The sequence below is a fragment of the Mesoplodon bidens genome, assembly GCF_964165515.1.
Source record: "Mesoplodon bidens genome assembly, chromosome: 13".
NCBI classification, from domain to species: Eukaryota; Metazoa; Chordata; class Mammalia; order Artiodactyla; family Ziphiidae; genus Mesoplodon; species Mesoplodon bidens.
In genome coordinates this window covers 18,844,443-18,859,157 of record NC_138169.1, presented here as the reverse complement: position 1 = coordinate 18,859,157, position 14,715 = coordinate 18,844,443, and the positions used below count along the sequence as shown (strand labels likewise).

Here is a 14,715-nt window from a genome sequence, read left to right as displayed (position 1 = left end):
ATAGGCTGATTCCGAGGGTCTGAAAGCAGACCTGGACTTCCCTTAGTCCACTCCTGAATGCTGTGCATGATGAGGATGGGTGAGACAGTTTATTGCCACGTTTTTAAAAGTTGCTTTTATTTTCTGAAATAATTGCAATATGGGTTTTTTAAAATACAAAATCTGAAAATGCAGACAAGCCTAGAGGAGAAATGTTATTAAATTCAGGCAAACATGACTTTGCGGTGGGGGTGGGGGGCAGCAGAAACTATAGACACAGCTGCAGACAGGGATTTGCTAAGGGTTGGTCTGAAGGAAAAAGGACTGGGGGTCATTTCCTGCTTTGAACTCCTACATTTTCCATAAGAGAGAGACATGACTTCTACAACCTGGAGGGGAAATGTTTAAGTGACTCCACAGCATGCAGGTACGTGATGGGTACCCAGAGACATAATTTGATTAAACAGCAATGTCATTTTTTTCTTGCTAAAAATTATGTACTCGCTTTTTTGTACCTCCTTGGTTATTTAAAAGAGGCAGTAATGGGGCTTCCCTGGTGGCGCAGTGGTTGGGAGTCCGCCTGCCGATGCAGGGGACACGGGTTCGTGCCCCGGTCCGGGAGGATCCCACATGCCGCGGAGCGGCTGGGCCCGTGAGCCATGGCCGCTGAGCCTGCGCGTCCGGAGCCTGTGCTCCGCAACGGGAGAGGCCACAGCGGTGAGAGGCCCGCGTACCGCAAAAAAAAAAAAAAAAAAAAAAAAAAGAGGCAGTAATCCAGAGTCAGCTTTTGAACATCTCTGAGCGGCCCCAGGGTCCCAGGGATGCCTCTGGGCTATAGGGAGGGGAGGAAAGGTTCTCTGAGGCAGTAAGTCTCCACAGCTACGCAGGATCCACCTCACCAAAGAAGGGCTGTGTGTCCCAGGCACAGGGGCCCCCGTACCTGAGCTTCGTAACTAGCAAGTAGCAAGGGTGGTTCTAGTGCCACTTTTTTCCTTGCTTATGTATATTTCAAAAAAAAAAAAAAAAAAAAAGTCTGCATGGGGTTCTTTCTGAAGAAATGGTTCATCTGTAAAGATGCTGATCTAGAAGTGCAGGGAGTAACTCATAGAAAATCCATATTCATTTCAACTTGTGCAACACCCTGAAGAAACAGAATTATCTTTTAAAAAAAAAATTACCCTATAGATCACAATTAGAACCCCAGAGGGATCAATCCATTGGCTGGGTTCCTTTTGCAAAAGCGTCCTTTGAATTTTAGGGGAGGCTGACAAATGCTGTCCAAACGGTACTTCCTGCCTCAGAGAGGAATCAGGTCGTTGGAAACGTGCCCCCTCGTCTGTTCTCTTACAGGATCCCACAGTGGAAGACACCTTACACTGGCACCACGTCCTACGAGGGACGACTTAGAGGTAACGGTCCCTGTTCCCATCTTGTCCCCAACAGCGCCCTCACCTGTCGTGTCACCAGCGTGATCGGGATGGCACACAACCACCATGGCTGGTTCTGGGCCCACCTGGGCCCCCCACCCCCACCCCACGATCCACTCCGAATCGCAGCAGCACACAGGCGAAAGCAGAAACCAACCCCTTGACTGATGAGTGGCTCAGTGAGAGGGACGTTTTCCACACAGTGGGACTGTCTGCTGAGATGTGTAATTGCTGACAGAGAAAAATCCCAACCCCGGCCTGGTAGCCACACACAGTCTCTGTACGTTCAAGTGTTCAGTAAGCACTTGCAAAAAAAAAAGGCAGAGAATGTGAGCCTATAGTATAGGTCAGCCCTGGAAAGAGTGAGTCTCAGCCTGACTGGACTGGCTGACATGAGCTGAATTACTTGATATGGACAGAGTTAACCCTCCACTGTACTCGGCTCGGCATGGGGGTTCGCTTAGGGGACCGTGGGTCGTCCAGGGGACTTGACGTGAAGTCTAGTCTGTGCCTGCCCCAGGGTCACCTACTGAGCATCTGTGGACAGTGGGCGCCCCCCTGCCTTTTGGAGTTCACCAGCCCTCCTAGACCCTAGGGCAGAAGAGCCAACACACTAGGCTTCCTTCCTACGCTAGTGTACATGCCAGAGATGTGCCAAGCAGCTGGACTTAGGGTTTTTACATGACGGTTTTGCAGTCACTTTCCCCAGGCTCACACACAGTACGAAAATATTCTTTGAATTAGAGGAAGGAGACATTTCATACTTGGGGAACAAAGCTGAGCACTGGCTTTGTTTGTTTATGGGTTATGGTTAAGACACGAAAAACAGTTACACTCTTAACAGGGCAGAACCATTAGCAAATTCAAGAACGAAGCTTCTGTTTATAGTGGTATTGTACCAGCAGTCACCGTAGCAATAATTACAGCAATGGACGCTGAGCACCTAAGAGAAGCTAAGTCTGTTTACGTGTGTAAATTTTAAATTCCACGACGTCTGAGTTACTAATATTTGATGGCCGTTGTAAAGATTAGGAAACCGAGGCTTAGAAGTTGACTATGAATGTTCTGTACAGTTGTAGAACTGGGATCAGAAGCCAGGTCTGTCTGGCTCCAAAGCAAATATTCTTTCCATGAAACACACTGCCTCCTTGGGCAGGAAGATTGTTTCTTTAGCTTAAAACAGACCTAAATCTTGATTATAAATATCAGTATGTGAAAATATTGACTGAGCCTTCGTGTTTGCTATAAAATGCAAGATAGGAAATTCTAACCTAAGCACTCAGCTCCAAAATGAGGCTGGATGACTTGAGGTGAGACAAACAAGATGATCCAAGTGACAAAAAAAACTGGCCCCAACTGCTAGCTGCTTTGACCTGCCATTGTTCTGAAAGGCAGAGGCCTTTCCAGCTCCTACTCCGACACATGCTGCCCGTCCAAGAAGTTCCTGCAGAGGCTTCCCACCAGTTACAAAGATCCACTTGTATGCAAGTGTTTCCTGAATTCCTCTCTCCAAACTGCCTTCAGGTTCAGAGTCAAGTCACCTAAGAAAACCAGTCTTATTCCTTTGCAGGCATCTCTTATTTGCTTGCCTTTGGACCTCAATTAATACCCAGTTTGATCCCCACTTTATCACTTCTGTCTACTTCCAAAAAACCAAACCCACCATTAAAGAATAAAGACTTCCCACCCCAGTATATGCCCAAGGCTCGTAAAGAAATTCCCCAAATGAGAGTTTTCCAAAAGCTCAGAGAAATGAAGGACTAGGCATCTAGGACCCCAGGGTGGTTAATTTCAAGGGGGACCACATCTGGCTATAAGGCGTTCTGGTGCATTTGTTAAAAAGTCATACTGTAACTTAAAATCTGCAGTTAACTGATACACTGAGTAGGAAATCTTTATATCCAAACAGAAAGCTGCTGACCTTCTTACGTAGACTCCGTGGTCAAAGGGTCACTGGCTCCCGGTGCCACCTGGAAAACGTGCGTGGCCTGCTCAAGAGCCTCTACCCGCACCTGTCATTACAAACCTGTGCTCCACTATTTCCCTGGCCTTGAAAACCAGCAAAGTGCTCACCGCCAGTAATGGAGGGTTCCTCTGTTGCCCAGAAAATAAGTCCCAGGGTAAGAGCGTCAATTTAGAGCCATCACCTGCATGCTTGTGGGGATGCTGAAGACTCCGCTGGCCTTGAGGGCTGCTTCCCTGTTGTAAGAAGAGGGCTGCTCCTTTCACCATGAAAAAACTCTCACTTAAGCTGTGGGGGGAAAAACCAGAGCGCAGTTAGGCTGGAATTCACAGAGGAAAATGGGCAGAGACATGCTGCAGAGGAAAAGCTGGAGAGTGGCATGTAACATGCAAATGGGATAAAATAGCTCCTATAGTAATTCACACCATACTCCCCCCAAACCTTTGCTACAAGCCTGCTGCTGGAGAGTTTATGTGATAAAATAATGCTTCGGCTAAAACACCCAAGGTTCTCCGTGGCCTCCTCCAGAGGTAGGAGCCCCTTCCTGCAGGATGCTGTAAAGGGACCACTCTGTAATACAACATCTTCTAAAAATAGAGACCAACTCTCTGATGAGCAGAGGGTGGTGCCCTTTTAATTTTTCGTACTCTTGCTGTTGATCTTTGCTTCTAACTCTCTGAACTTTTAACAACCTCACTGCTTCTTGGTGTCTTCCCTTTACAGAATACAAGGAAGATGAAATCACACTTTCACTATTTGTTTGCATCTTAAGAAAAGCGGGTAGCTATTGACCAGTTTAACTTAGTCAAGCTTGCTGTGTGGAAAACCTGTAGAAAAATCTCAAGTTGACCCAATGAATTTCTCAGCAGAATGAATCTTTGGTCTTTGTTATTTTAACAAAGCAATAACATTTATATTCAACATATAATTTTAAAAATTACAATAAAAAATTTCACTTTCACAATTTGGCTACCAAAACAAAATCTTTATCTTATGCAGAAATTAAGACTGTATAAACCAATGGACTGTATTAGCTGTTAATTACCACCAATTATTTAAAAATAACATCATCTCTGAAAACTACACATAAGATACACCAAAATTGTTTTGTTCTCTGGGGGGAGGGTTGTACCACCTATAATTATCTTCTCTTCCAAACTTACTCTGTTGAGCAAATATTAACTTTTATAAATTTTTTAATTTTCAAAGTAATATAAAATATGTACTATACTTTATAATGCAAAAACATTTCATGTTTATTAATTTTGTGAAAGAAGATCACAGTTAAATTATAGGGAACTATACAAATCATTCATTCTCTCTTCAGCAACCAATAAACAATTTGATTTGAAAAAAAAATCTCTAAGTAACAGGAGTGCTATTTTTTTTTAATAGAAAGCAAATCAATTCCTGACAGAAACACAAGGACATTTTCTGTAATATAAAACAGCAAAATCACCACTGCCCCAGACAGCTAATGTAAGTAGTTAAACATTCTCATCCTGGAATAAAAAACTCAGCTAAGTCTAAAATACAACCCTAGGAGCTAAGAAAACTCACCACATGGACTAGCATTTAAGTCAGCAGCTCCTGGAATTGAAAAATGATTATCTTCCATACTATGAAGTCCACAATAAAATCTGCTCATTTTTCTGGTTAAATTCTCACGCTAAAAATCATGACGGCTCAAATACCAAATATGAAGGTTTCAGTTCTGCCCCTCTTATCCGGGTCTTTGAGTTACGGACAACTGGGCTTTATCTCTTTCCTAAAGGCAACACTTTACATATGGACAGCACTTCTTCATCTACCATCACGCATGTACTGCCAAGTCATCGTTTCCACTCTGTGAGTCCCGTATCTGTGCGGCAAGTTTCAAGTGTTGAGGAGCCCAGGACTATAAATAATGGAAGAAACGAGAAGCACCCTTTCTGTGAGTCTCACTTACCCACGGGAGACAAAAAGCTCTTTAGCATCCATTGGCCAACAGAAAATCCAGGTTGTCTAGTTTTAGCAAATTGCAGACTTACCCAACACTTTTCCACCCCTGAAACTTATCACCCACTCCTTCCTTAAAACCCTACAACTGAGTTTGTTTTCAGAACTATGCTGCTTTAGATAGACACGGATCACTTACTACCTATTCTCATCACTGTCTGAAAGACTCCAAAATACATGAAACTTCAAACAACAATCAGTTCATCGAAGCAGCTGGGGGAAAAAAATCTTTGCAAGGCATCATCAACCTCTTTTTGTTCATGAGTTAAAAAAAAAAAAAGGAAAAAAAAAATCCATACTGACCAGAAACCTGAGCCCTCTGGAAACAGCCAGCCATTGATGGTGACCTTTGCCTTGGAAATCATGGGCAAAAATTCCCCTTGGTTTCCCTTACATTTCCTTGCGGGGTGGGGGGGGGGGGAAGGAACAATGCAAAAGCATAAGCTGGTTTTATCCCGTGATCACTTACAAGGCCAGTTGTTCCTCAGTGTTCCTGAGGCCAATACAGAATCACAGCCTCCCAGCTACACGTGAAGTCAGGGGGCTGTGTGGATGGGGGCCCTGGAACACTCTGCTCCTGTCCTCCTCCCGAAATTAGTCACAGGCGTTTACTGTAAAGAGGAGATTTGAAGCTGCAGGGAAGCTCAGAGAACAACACAGCATCCCAAGCCCGTGAGATGGTCCTGCATCTGCAGAGACAGTAAGCAGATACAGCACGAGGAAAACCTCACTGGATGACTCTCGGAGGCGAGAGGCCACAGAGCACGGCAGTCATGGGACTTAGGAAAACGAGACACAGATATTCTTTATGACCCTGTTTCCCATCTTCTGCTCTGAGCTCACTCTGGGCCCAGAGCCTCCTGCGCCCTGTGGGCGGCTGACGTGAACACTCTCTCCCAGCCAGGGGCCAGGGCTCTGATATGAGAGGCGCAGAACCCTATTCAATTCATCCGTCTCAAGACACCTCGCCGGGGAAGGAAGTCCTTTACGAAATCCATTTCGGGGTTGGGGGTGGGGGGCACTCGTACTTTACTAGGTTCTGGGGAGGAGGATACAAACTCACAAACCACCCATCCCAACTATGGAGAAATCAGCCTTCTGCCCAAAGATGCTGGTGCCCTGAAGAGAGCGACTAAAGCTCCAGGAGGTCAGACCCAGGCAAACAAAATGGAAAAGTCCTGACGGGGGATTAAGAACCAGCCCCTGCCCTCCCTCCTCCATCCTCACCGCTTTTATCTCCACAATACAGATGTCTCAGACCCCGGTTTTAGGAGATGACACGGGCTCATAATTTCTGCAGGGCACTGCAGGCAGACAGGATCCTCCAGAAAACCCCAGCCCTCAGAGCAGCAACAGCCAGTGTCATCCAGAAACCAAGACACGACAGGGGGGCGGGGTGGGTGGGCAGAAATCAGCGGTGGCGATACTTACTAACTTGGGCTGGAAACCTCTGAAGAGCAGAAGTAGGGAGCTGGCTGGCTGGAGGTGCAGACGTCAGTACAACAGAAAAGGTCCGGGACTGCCGTGGTCACATCGTGAACGGAACTGCCCCCAGCCCCTGCCTTTCCCACCCTCCAGAGAAGGCTGAACGTCTGAAGAAGAGGCTGGATGGGGCCCTCCAGGAAAGCAGAGTCCCCGTCCAGACGGCGTTCCCACCCAGACGGCAAATGGCTCTGGTGGAACTCTCGTCCTTCCCTGATATTTGGGTTTAAAAAGGCCCTTGTCCCTGCACATCCTGATGAAAGAGGGCCATTCACAGGGAGCAAAACAGCTGAAGTTCCTCTAATCACTTTACTCCTACGGCTTCGCAGTGGGCCTCGGGAATGAGCAGCAGGGTGTGTGTATTAGAAACTGCGAGGAAAAACAGCTGGTGGCCCAGTAACCCGCCCCAAGCCATAAGGACCCCATCCTTGTTCAAACCGTCACATATCACCATCCATTCACCCAACAGTGACCGTGGGCAGCGGCCACAGTTAGTTACTGGGTGTTTTCACAAGCACCGTTTCGTTCTGGAAATCCTTCAGTCGTGCTAATCACTCCTGGAGGAGGCAAATCTGGGGTGTGGGGGACGGCATTCCAGGTAGAGGTCGGGAGGTGCTCTGAGAACCTCACACAAGGGGCGCAGGGCAGGCTGCAGTGGGAGGGCAGGTGTGGGTCCCGGAGGGTGTGGGCCAGGACCCCGAAACCCACCCAGCAGGAGCAGCTGGAAATAAAGTAAGCATGCAACCAACGATAGTGCAGGGCAGGATGGGATGAGTCCCCTGCAAAAGGAAACCTGTAGGGCTGGGAAAAGGAACTGTCTATGTGATGGGTTCTGGAACATTCTGTGAAGGAAGGGCACTGAGTAGACTTCTGGGAGGGCCTCCTCTGGAAGGCTCTCCCAGCTCCCAAATGATCGATTAATCCTCACACAAGAGGATTAAGTGAAACATACACTACGATTATGCTTATTTTGCAATTGAGGAAACTTCAGCTGCAGGAGTGTAATCTTTACAAGATGGGATGAGACCCACATCTCTCGGGCCCACGCCCACCTTCTTAACCCCTGGAACGCCCTCGCCCCTGCCCGTCCAGAGTGAGAATCAGAGAGGAGACCCTGCAGCCACCTCTGCCCTGCCTGCCCTGACAGCCAAGCTCAGCATCACCAAGGAGTAAGGACAGGACCCATCCCCAGTCCTTCTTCCCAGCACGTGAATGCATCAGGTGCAGGAAAGATGCAGGGAAACATCCTCAGAAAGAGAAGACTGGGCATCAGCCCCCGGGGGGCAAGCAGCAGGGCTGCCACCATCACAGTTATGGGACAGGACACATCATTTGGTCCTTCTGGACTGAATGGGGATCCTGGGGGGCTGGAGGGAGGGGAGCAGCACAGCCATGCTGGTCAAGAAGCTGCTTCTCAGCAAGAGCACCGCCACTGCCCGAGCGCCCACCACGTGGCAGAGGCCACATGAGGCTCTCAGCTGTGCCACCCCGTCTAATTCCCAAGCTCTGCGGGGAAGGCCTTCTTTCCTCTCCGACAAATGAAGGAAGCCAGTCCAGCTCCTGAAAGCGTCCTGGGCAACCTCATTTTCAACCAAGGCCCTTGGTGACTCTGGTGCACATGGAAGTTCTAAGAAAATACAAGGCACTGGTCTGGGAATCCATATTTCTGGGTTCTAATGCTTGGTCTATTATGCGTATGTTCTGATACTCACTTACAGGGCTCTCTGTTCATTCATTCGAATAGCCAAATATTTGCAGACTAAGGAGAACCATGCTAAGCCAAGCCTTAAGGGATGGATCTATGTTTGGGCAGTTTGGAAGTGTGCCAGGCCACTTAGAAACATAATTCCTTGAAGAAGGGAAACATCAGGTGTAGAAACATCACACTACAGAATATGATACTAACGCTCCTAATTTCCAACTCTGGCCATACATCGGAAGAACCTATGAAACTTTTAAAACATATTCACATCCAGGCCTAACGTCAGCCAATTCTAGTTCAGAAGGTCTGTGACGAGTCCTCAGCATCTGCTTTTTAAAAAGTCCCAGAAATTGTCCCGATGCACATCCAGGGCTAAGAACCCCTGAACTTAACAATAACAGAAGACACAGAGGAAACTGGCTCCCCTTGTGGCCTTCATAAGAGTACCTTACACACAGTAGGTACACGATAAATGTTTTTGCTGGTGGAAGATAACACCAATCAAAACGTGTGGTCCTCTCGGAAGATTAACACAATTAGGTGCAATGTAGGGAGGTCACACTAGGTCAAAAAAACAAAATAATACCCTCCTGGGAAGCAGCAAAACAGGTTAGCAGATAATTGCACGTGCTCTTCTTCTACCAATACTTTCAGACTCACAGGTGTTCCTGCCCTTGAAAGGCAGCCCTGCATTAGTCATCTGAGATGACAATCATAAGGAGGGATCAGACGTCTGATAAGCTCTGCTGTTGACAAAGCACTCTGGCTAATGTCAACCTATTTGATCTTCATGAAGCTCTCCCATGCAGGCAGAGCAGGCATTATTATACTCATTTTATAGATGACGAAACAGGAAGTTATTAACCAGTTATGATTTTAGGATTTCTGATGCTACCTCCTGCAAAAAAAAAAAACCCCAGAGAAAATGAGCATAAAAGTATAGGCTCAAAAAAGGGTAGAAATTAACACAACATTGTAACTCAACTATACTTCAAAAAAAAAAAAAAGATTCAAATTGGACTGGTTGAAACGAACTGAACTATTGATACTTTTGCATGGATAGAATTAACCCTCGATCGCACTCAGCTCTGCCCAGCGATAACTGAGTAGACTGGTTTGTCCAGTGGACTTGACGATAGTTCAAGAGAAAAATGGAATGCATATAAAGTTGTCACTACAGAAAAGGTGGTGCCCGTGAACACTCCCAAGAGGAGGTTCCATTAATTCCATCTAGGTTAAATACTGACTGTGCCTCTATCATGCCTGGTCAGTGCTAAACCCTGGGGATTCAAAGTGAAACAGAAACGGTTTCTGCCCCGGAGCAACAGCACAGTCCAGTGGGTCAGACAGACGCAGGACAGTACCTGCAATGTAGCGCATCAGGTCCCATGATGCAGGGATGTATAAGGTGCCATATATGCACACGCACGCGCACACACACACACACACTCAGGAGGGATGCCCAGCCCAGCCTGGGGGTCCAGGGAGATCTCCCTGAAACACCACCAAGCTGGGCCTCGAAGGACCTGTAAACAGGGACAAAGAGGGCAAGGAGCAGGAGAACAGGAAGATTCTGCTACACGTGCCCTCCAGTGAACAGGGGACGAGGATCTGGTCTCTGTGGTAAGAGGTTCCACTGAGAATTCATAAATGTCTATTCAGGTTTATACGTCAGTTCCTTATAAGTCTGGTTAGCATGAGTTGGTTTCTCAGAACTTGATCATCCCTGGGTGAACTAATATTCCAGTTTCAGAACGTGCAAAGCTAAGAATCAAACCCTGGGCGAGTGCTTGAGCCAGGAGTTCTCAGCACCCGAAGCCTAGTAGCCACTCATCGAGGGTTATTTTAAGTAAGTCAACGATACCTCCAATCCGAATGGGGCTTCATAATTTACAGAGAGCTTGCCCCTACATTTCTTCACTTAATTCTTACAATGCCACTTTTCTGACGAAAGAACCAAAACAGAGAAGATAGATGACGTGTCTGCAGTCGTACGGCCCATAAGGGGCCGTACGAGATTGACAGGCTCCAAGTTCGGGGCTCTTCCTGTAGAATCCCGAGGTCAGACAGCAGGACGGTGTGACCTGCAGCCACGGGAGCAGCAGGTAGAGCTGGATGGATGCAAGTCTACCTTAAAACCTCCTGGCGATGTTTTAGATGGATCCAGAACCCCCTTGCTACCAAAATGAAGTTTGCAAAGATGCAAAGAAGACGGAAGACTTGTACACGGAGTAAGGTAAGCAGCCTGCAGGTGGAGATGGAAAACTCTCTTCACTGTTCTCCCATGGGTGCCTCCCTCATTTTGAAGTCAAGTTCAAAAGTCACAAAGACCCCGGGCTGTGCTGAGGCCTTATTTTTATTTTGTCCTTTACGGGGCATTCAGCAAGGCCTTGTCCCATATGCCATTCTTCGGGGCCTAAGCAAACAACTCACCTGACACACTGATCAGCTAGAGCCCCCCAAAAGCTCCCCTCCACACAGGATGCTGACAACAGGGAAACTCCAGCTCTGCAGGGCCTTATACTTAGGGAATGGGGTCACTGGCAAGAAATGCTGGCAGGGCTTGTTACAAATGTCTTTGCTGCTGGGGCATGTATTGTTTGGCTAGAAGGCGTAGGCTTCTCTCAGAGAGAAGGAATGTCCAGAAGTATTTTGGACAGTAAGAGACATTCTCTGCAGCCAGCTACACAGCACTCCTTCCTACCAATGGGTAGGAGCAAGCAGCTGAATATACCAACAAGCTCGCAAAATCGGGACTTCCCCCCCACCCCTCCCGGAAAAGTGAGACAGCAAATAACACACCTTGGATTGGCTTCACAAACCTTGGGACAGCTCCTCGATGGCCCCCAAGAGCCCTCAGGCCCCGTCTGTGGAAGCCGGAGCCGGTGTATCTTCCCGTGGACATCTGGTACACCGGTATCTAAGCCCCCTTCGTGAGCACAGAGGGAGAAAGGCCACATTGTGCAGGAAACGCAATGGCAGCAGAGGCAACCTAGCCAGCCAGAAATAACAGGCACACGAAGGAAATGTTTTTGAAATAACTCAAAAATTCCAAGAATGAATTGTCTCAACTGTCCCCGGTTCTCGGCCCTTTCTTTGGGATGCAGCCCATCCCATATTCATGGGTCGCCAAGTCCTAACCTTTCCAGGGCGCCCTTTCCTTCCCAGTCCCCCAGGCCTGTAAGCCATGCGACATCCACTCACTGTGTGCCCGGCTCTGTGCTTGGTCCTCAGGGCCCCTGCAGGGCAGGGCTTTCCAAGAGAAAGGACATCTTCTCCACCTGTGCCGTCCAATACGGCAGCCACTGGCCATAGAGGCCTATGTTCTGAACACTTGAAATGTGATGAGTGTGACTGATGAGCTGAATTTGTCATTTTATTTGATTTTAATTAAATTTTAACTAGCCACGTGCGGCTACCAGCTATGATATGGGACAGCACAGCTGTACCGGGAGCTTGCAGCCTAACGAGAGTCAGGGCAGAGAAGAGAGGACCCCATGCCTTAGTTCCCAGCCACTGCTCTTGTTACATTATGCCGCAGCTCCAGAACTTTCAATGATGCAGCATTATCTATAGAACCCAGAGTCCTTGTGCTTGCTTTGTATGGCAGCCAGTTAGCCATGCCATGTCACTAACTAAATTTCAGTCATCCAACACTCTCTGACCTCAGGGAGCTTATAATGCCATCAGCAAAAGTGATTTATAATAAAAAGCTTCCTTGTATCAGCTCTTACACTATTCCTCCCACACTCCATGCGATTTCTGCTCCATCCCCGTCTATGTCATTGTCCTCATCAACTCTTCTACTCTGGGTCTCTAGCACAGCCTCTCTCCTGTTTGCCTCCCCACGTCCCGTCCACCTTCCAACGTTCACGCCTTCTCCAGGAAGCCCTCCCTCACCACCCTAGCTGCAAGTCATGCTCTTCCCTTTCGACACGTTACAGCACCTTCTCTCACGGTGCTGGTGAAGAAACTGAGGCTCAGAGGGTAAGTCACTCATCCAAGGTCATATACTTAGAAAGGGATAGGAACCCAAGGCCCCAAACTATGTTCCTGGACCTATTTACCTACTAACTGGTGGTGATGTTATCTTCATACCAGTATATTTTAACTTCACGATGGGACTCCAGGGCCAGGACACACGTAATTTTTTAAGTCTCCCTCCCTGCCTGACATATAATAGAGTTGATACTCAGAAGTAAATACTCATAAACTGGCCGAGCTGTACCCTTCTCCAGCCTCAAAGCATTTTGTGACTAACTCACCTTGGTCATCTCTGAGCAGCTGTAACAGTGGGTGCTCAACACACACAGGATGAACAGGACAGATAAGACTAACAGATAACAGAGAACCAACCAGTGGTTACCAGTGGCGAGACAGGAAGAGGGAGGGGCAATATAAGGGTAGGGGATCAAGAGGTACAAACTATTATGTTATGCAATAAGCTACAAAGATATACAGTACGACACAGGGAATACAGCCAATAGTTTGGTTTTTTTTTTTGCATTACGCGGGCCTCTCACTGCTGTGGCCTCTCCCATTGCGGAGCACAGGCTCCGGACGCGCAGGCCCAGCGGCCATGGCTCACGGGCCCAGCCGCTCCGCGGCACGTGGGATCTTCCCGGACTGGGGCATGAACCCGTGTCCCCTGCATCGGCAGGCGGACCCTCAACCACTGCGCCACCAGGGAAGCCCCAGCCAATAGTTTTTAAAACTATAAATGGAGTATAACCTTTAAAAATTGTGAATCGGGGGCTTCCCTGGTGGCGCAGAGGTTGGGGGTCCACCTGTCGATGCAGGGGACACGGGTTCGTGCCCCGGTCTGGGAAGATCCCACGTGTCGCGGAGCGGCTGGGCCCGTGAGCCATGGCCGCTGGGCCTGCGCGTCCGGAGCCTGTGCTCCGCAACGGGAGAGGCCCAGGTACCACACACACACACACAAAAATCGTGAATCACTATATTGTAACCTGTAACTTATATTATACATCAACTATACTTCAATAAAAAAATAAATTAAAAAGATGCCCTATTACTCAACTAAAACATGTAACCTGGGAAAATAGTTCTCAAGCTTCAATCAGTTATCAGACACCTCTAACTAAGCATTACAACCTCTGGATAAAACAAAAGACTCACTGCATAAATGCAGTTACAGTCAGGTCCTCTTGGCAACCAAGTGTTTCAAACAACACAACTAAGTTCTCCTCATCACTGGAGTCCTGAGAGCCAAGGCTACAACTTCTCAGTCTCTGGACACCCCTCAGATGTGCACTCAGTAAATATAAAACCGATAAGAAACATCTTTGCTGTGTGTCATGCTGGGCATGTCATACATATTAACCTAATATTAACCTAATCCTCAGCATCCACCTATGAGTATTTTATACGGGGAAACTGAAGCTCAGAGACATCAAGTCGCATGTCCAAATTCATGTGGCCAAAAAGTGGAAAAGGCAGGAGAAGACACCAGGAGTCTCACCGGTAAGCATCGAACCTCTGCTGAATTGACACCCATGGGGAAACACAGAGTGAAGAAAGTAAGTCTGCTTCTCTTCCCCAACAATTCAGACCAAAAACCATCTGGTGGGCAGAGCAAGGCAGGCCTCTGGGTTAGGGAGAGGGTGTGGTGAGCAGCGGAGAGGTGGCTGCAGATAGGGGGGTCGATCAAACAAGTAAACACTTTAGGGACAACGGGAGCACGGTTCCTCACTATCAGAAAAGGGATTACAGGGGCTTCCCTGGTGGCGCAGTGGTTAAGAATCTGCCTGCCAACGCAGGGGACACGGGTTCAGGCCCTGGTCTGGGACTATCCCACATGCCGCGGAGCAACCAAGCCCGTGTGCCATAACTACTGAGCCCACATGCCACAAATACTAAAGCCCGCGTGCCTAGAGCCCGTGCTCCACAACAACAGAAGCCACCGCAATGAGAAGCCCGTGCACCACAACGAAGAGTAGCCCCTGCTCGCCGCAACTAGAGAAAGCCCGTGTGCAGCAACGAAGACCCAACACAGCCAAAAATAAAAATACATAAAATAAATAAAATAAATAAATTTATTTTAAAAAAAAGAAAGAAAAGGGATTACAAATATGGAGAGAGAAAAAACTAGAATGAACCCAGAGATGCTGGATCAGAATTGAAGGTATTAGCTTGAATTTATGGTT

General features: G+C 47.7%; 1 protein-coding gene across 2 annotated transcripts in view; it reads right to left on the bottom strand.

The window, feature by feature from the left end:
- SSH1 (slingshot protein phosphatase 1) overlaps positions 1 to 14,715 on the bottom strand; it is a 61,842-nt gene that overhangs the window by 30,342 nt on the left and 16,785 nt on the right. For both annotated transcript variants that reach the window (XM_081252170.1, XM_081252169.1), the window contains exon 3: positions 3,554 to 3,657. In XM_081252170.1, coding sequence (XP_081108296.1) covers positions 3,554 to 3,657 — 104 coding nt within the window. The remainder of the gene's footprint in view (positions 1 to 3,553; positions 3,658 to 14,715) is intronic.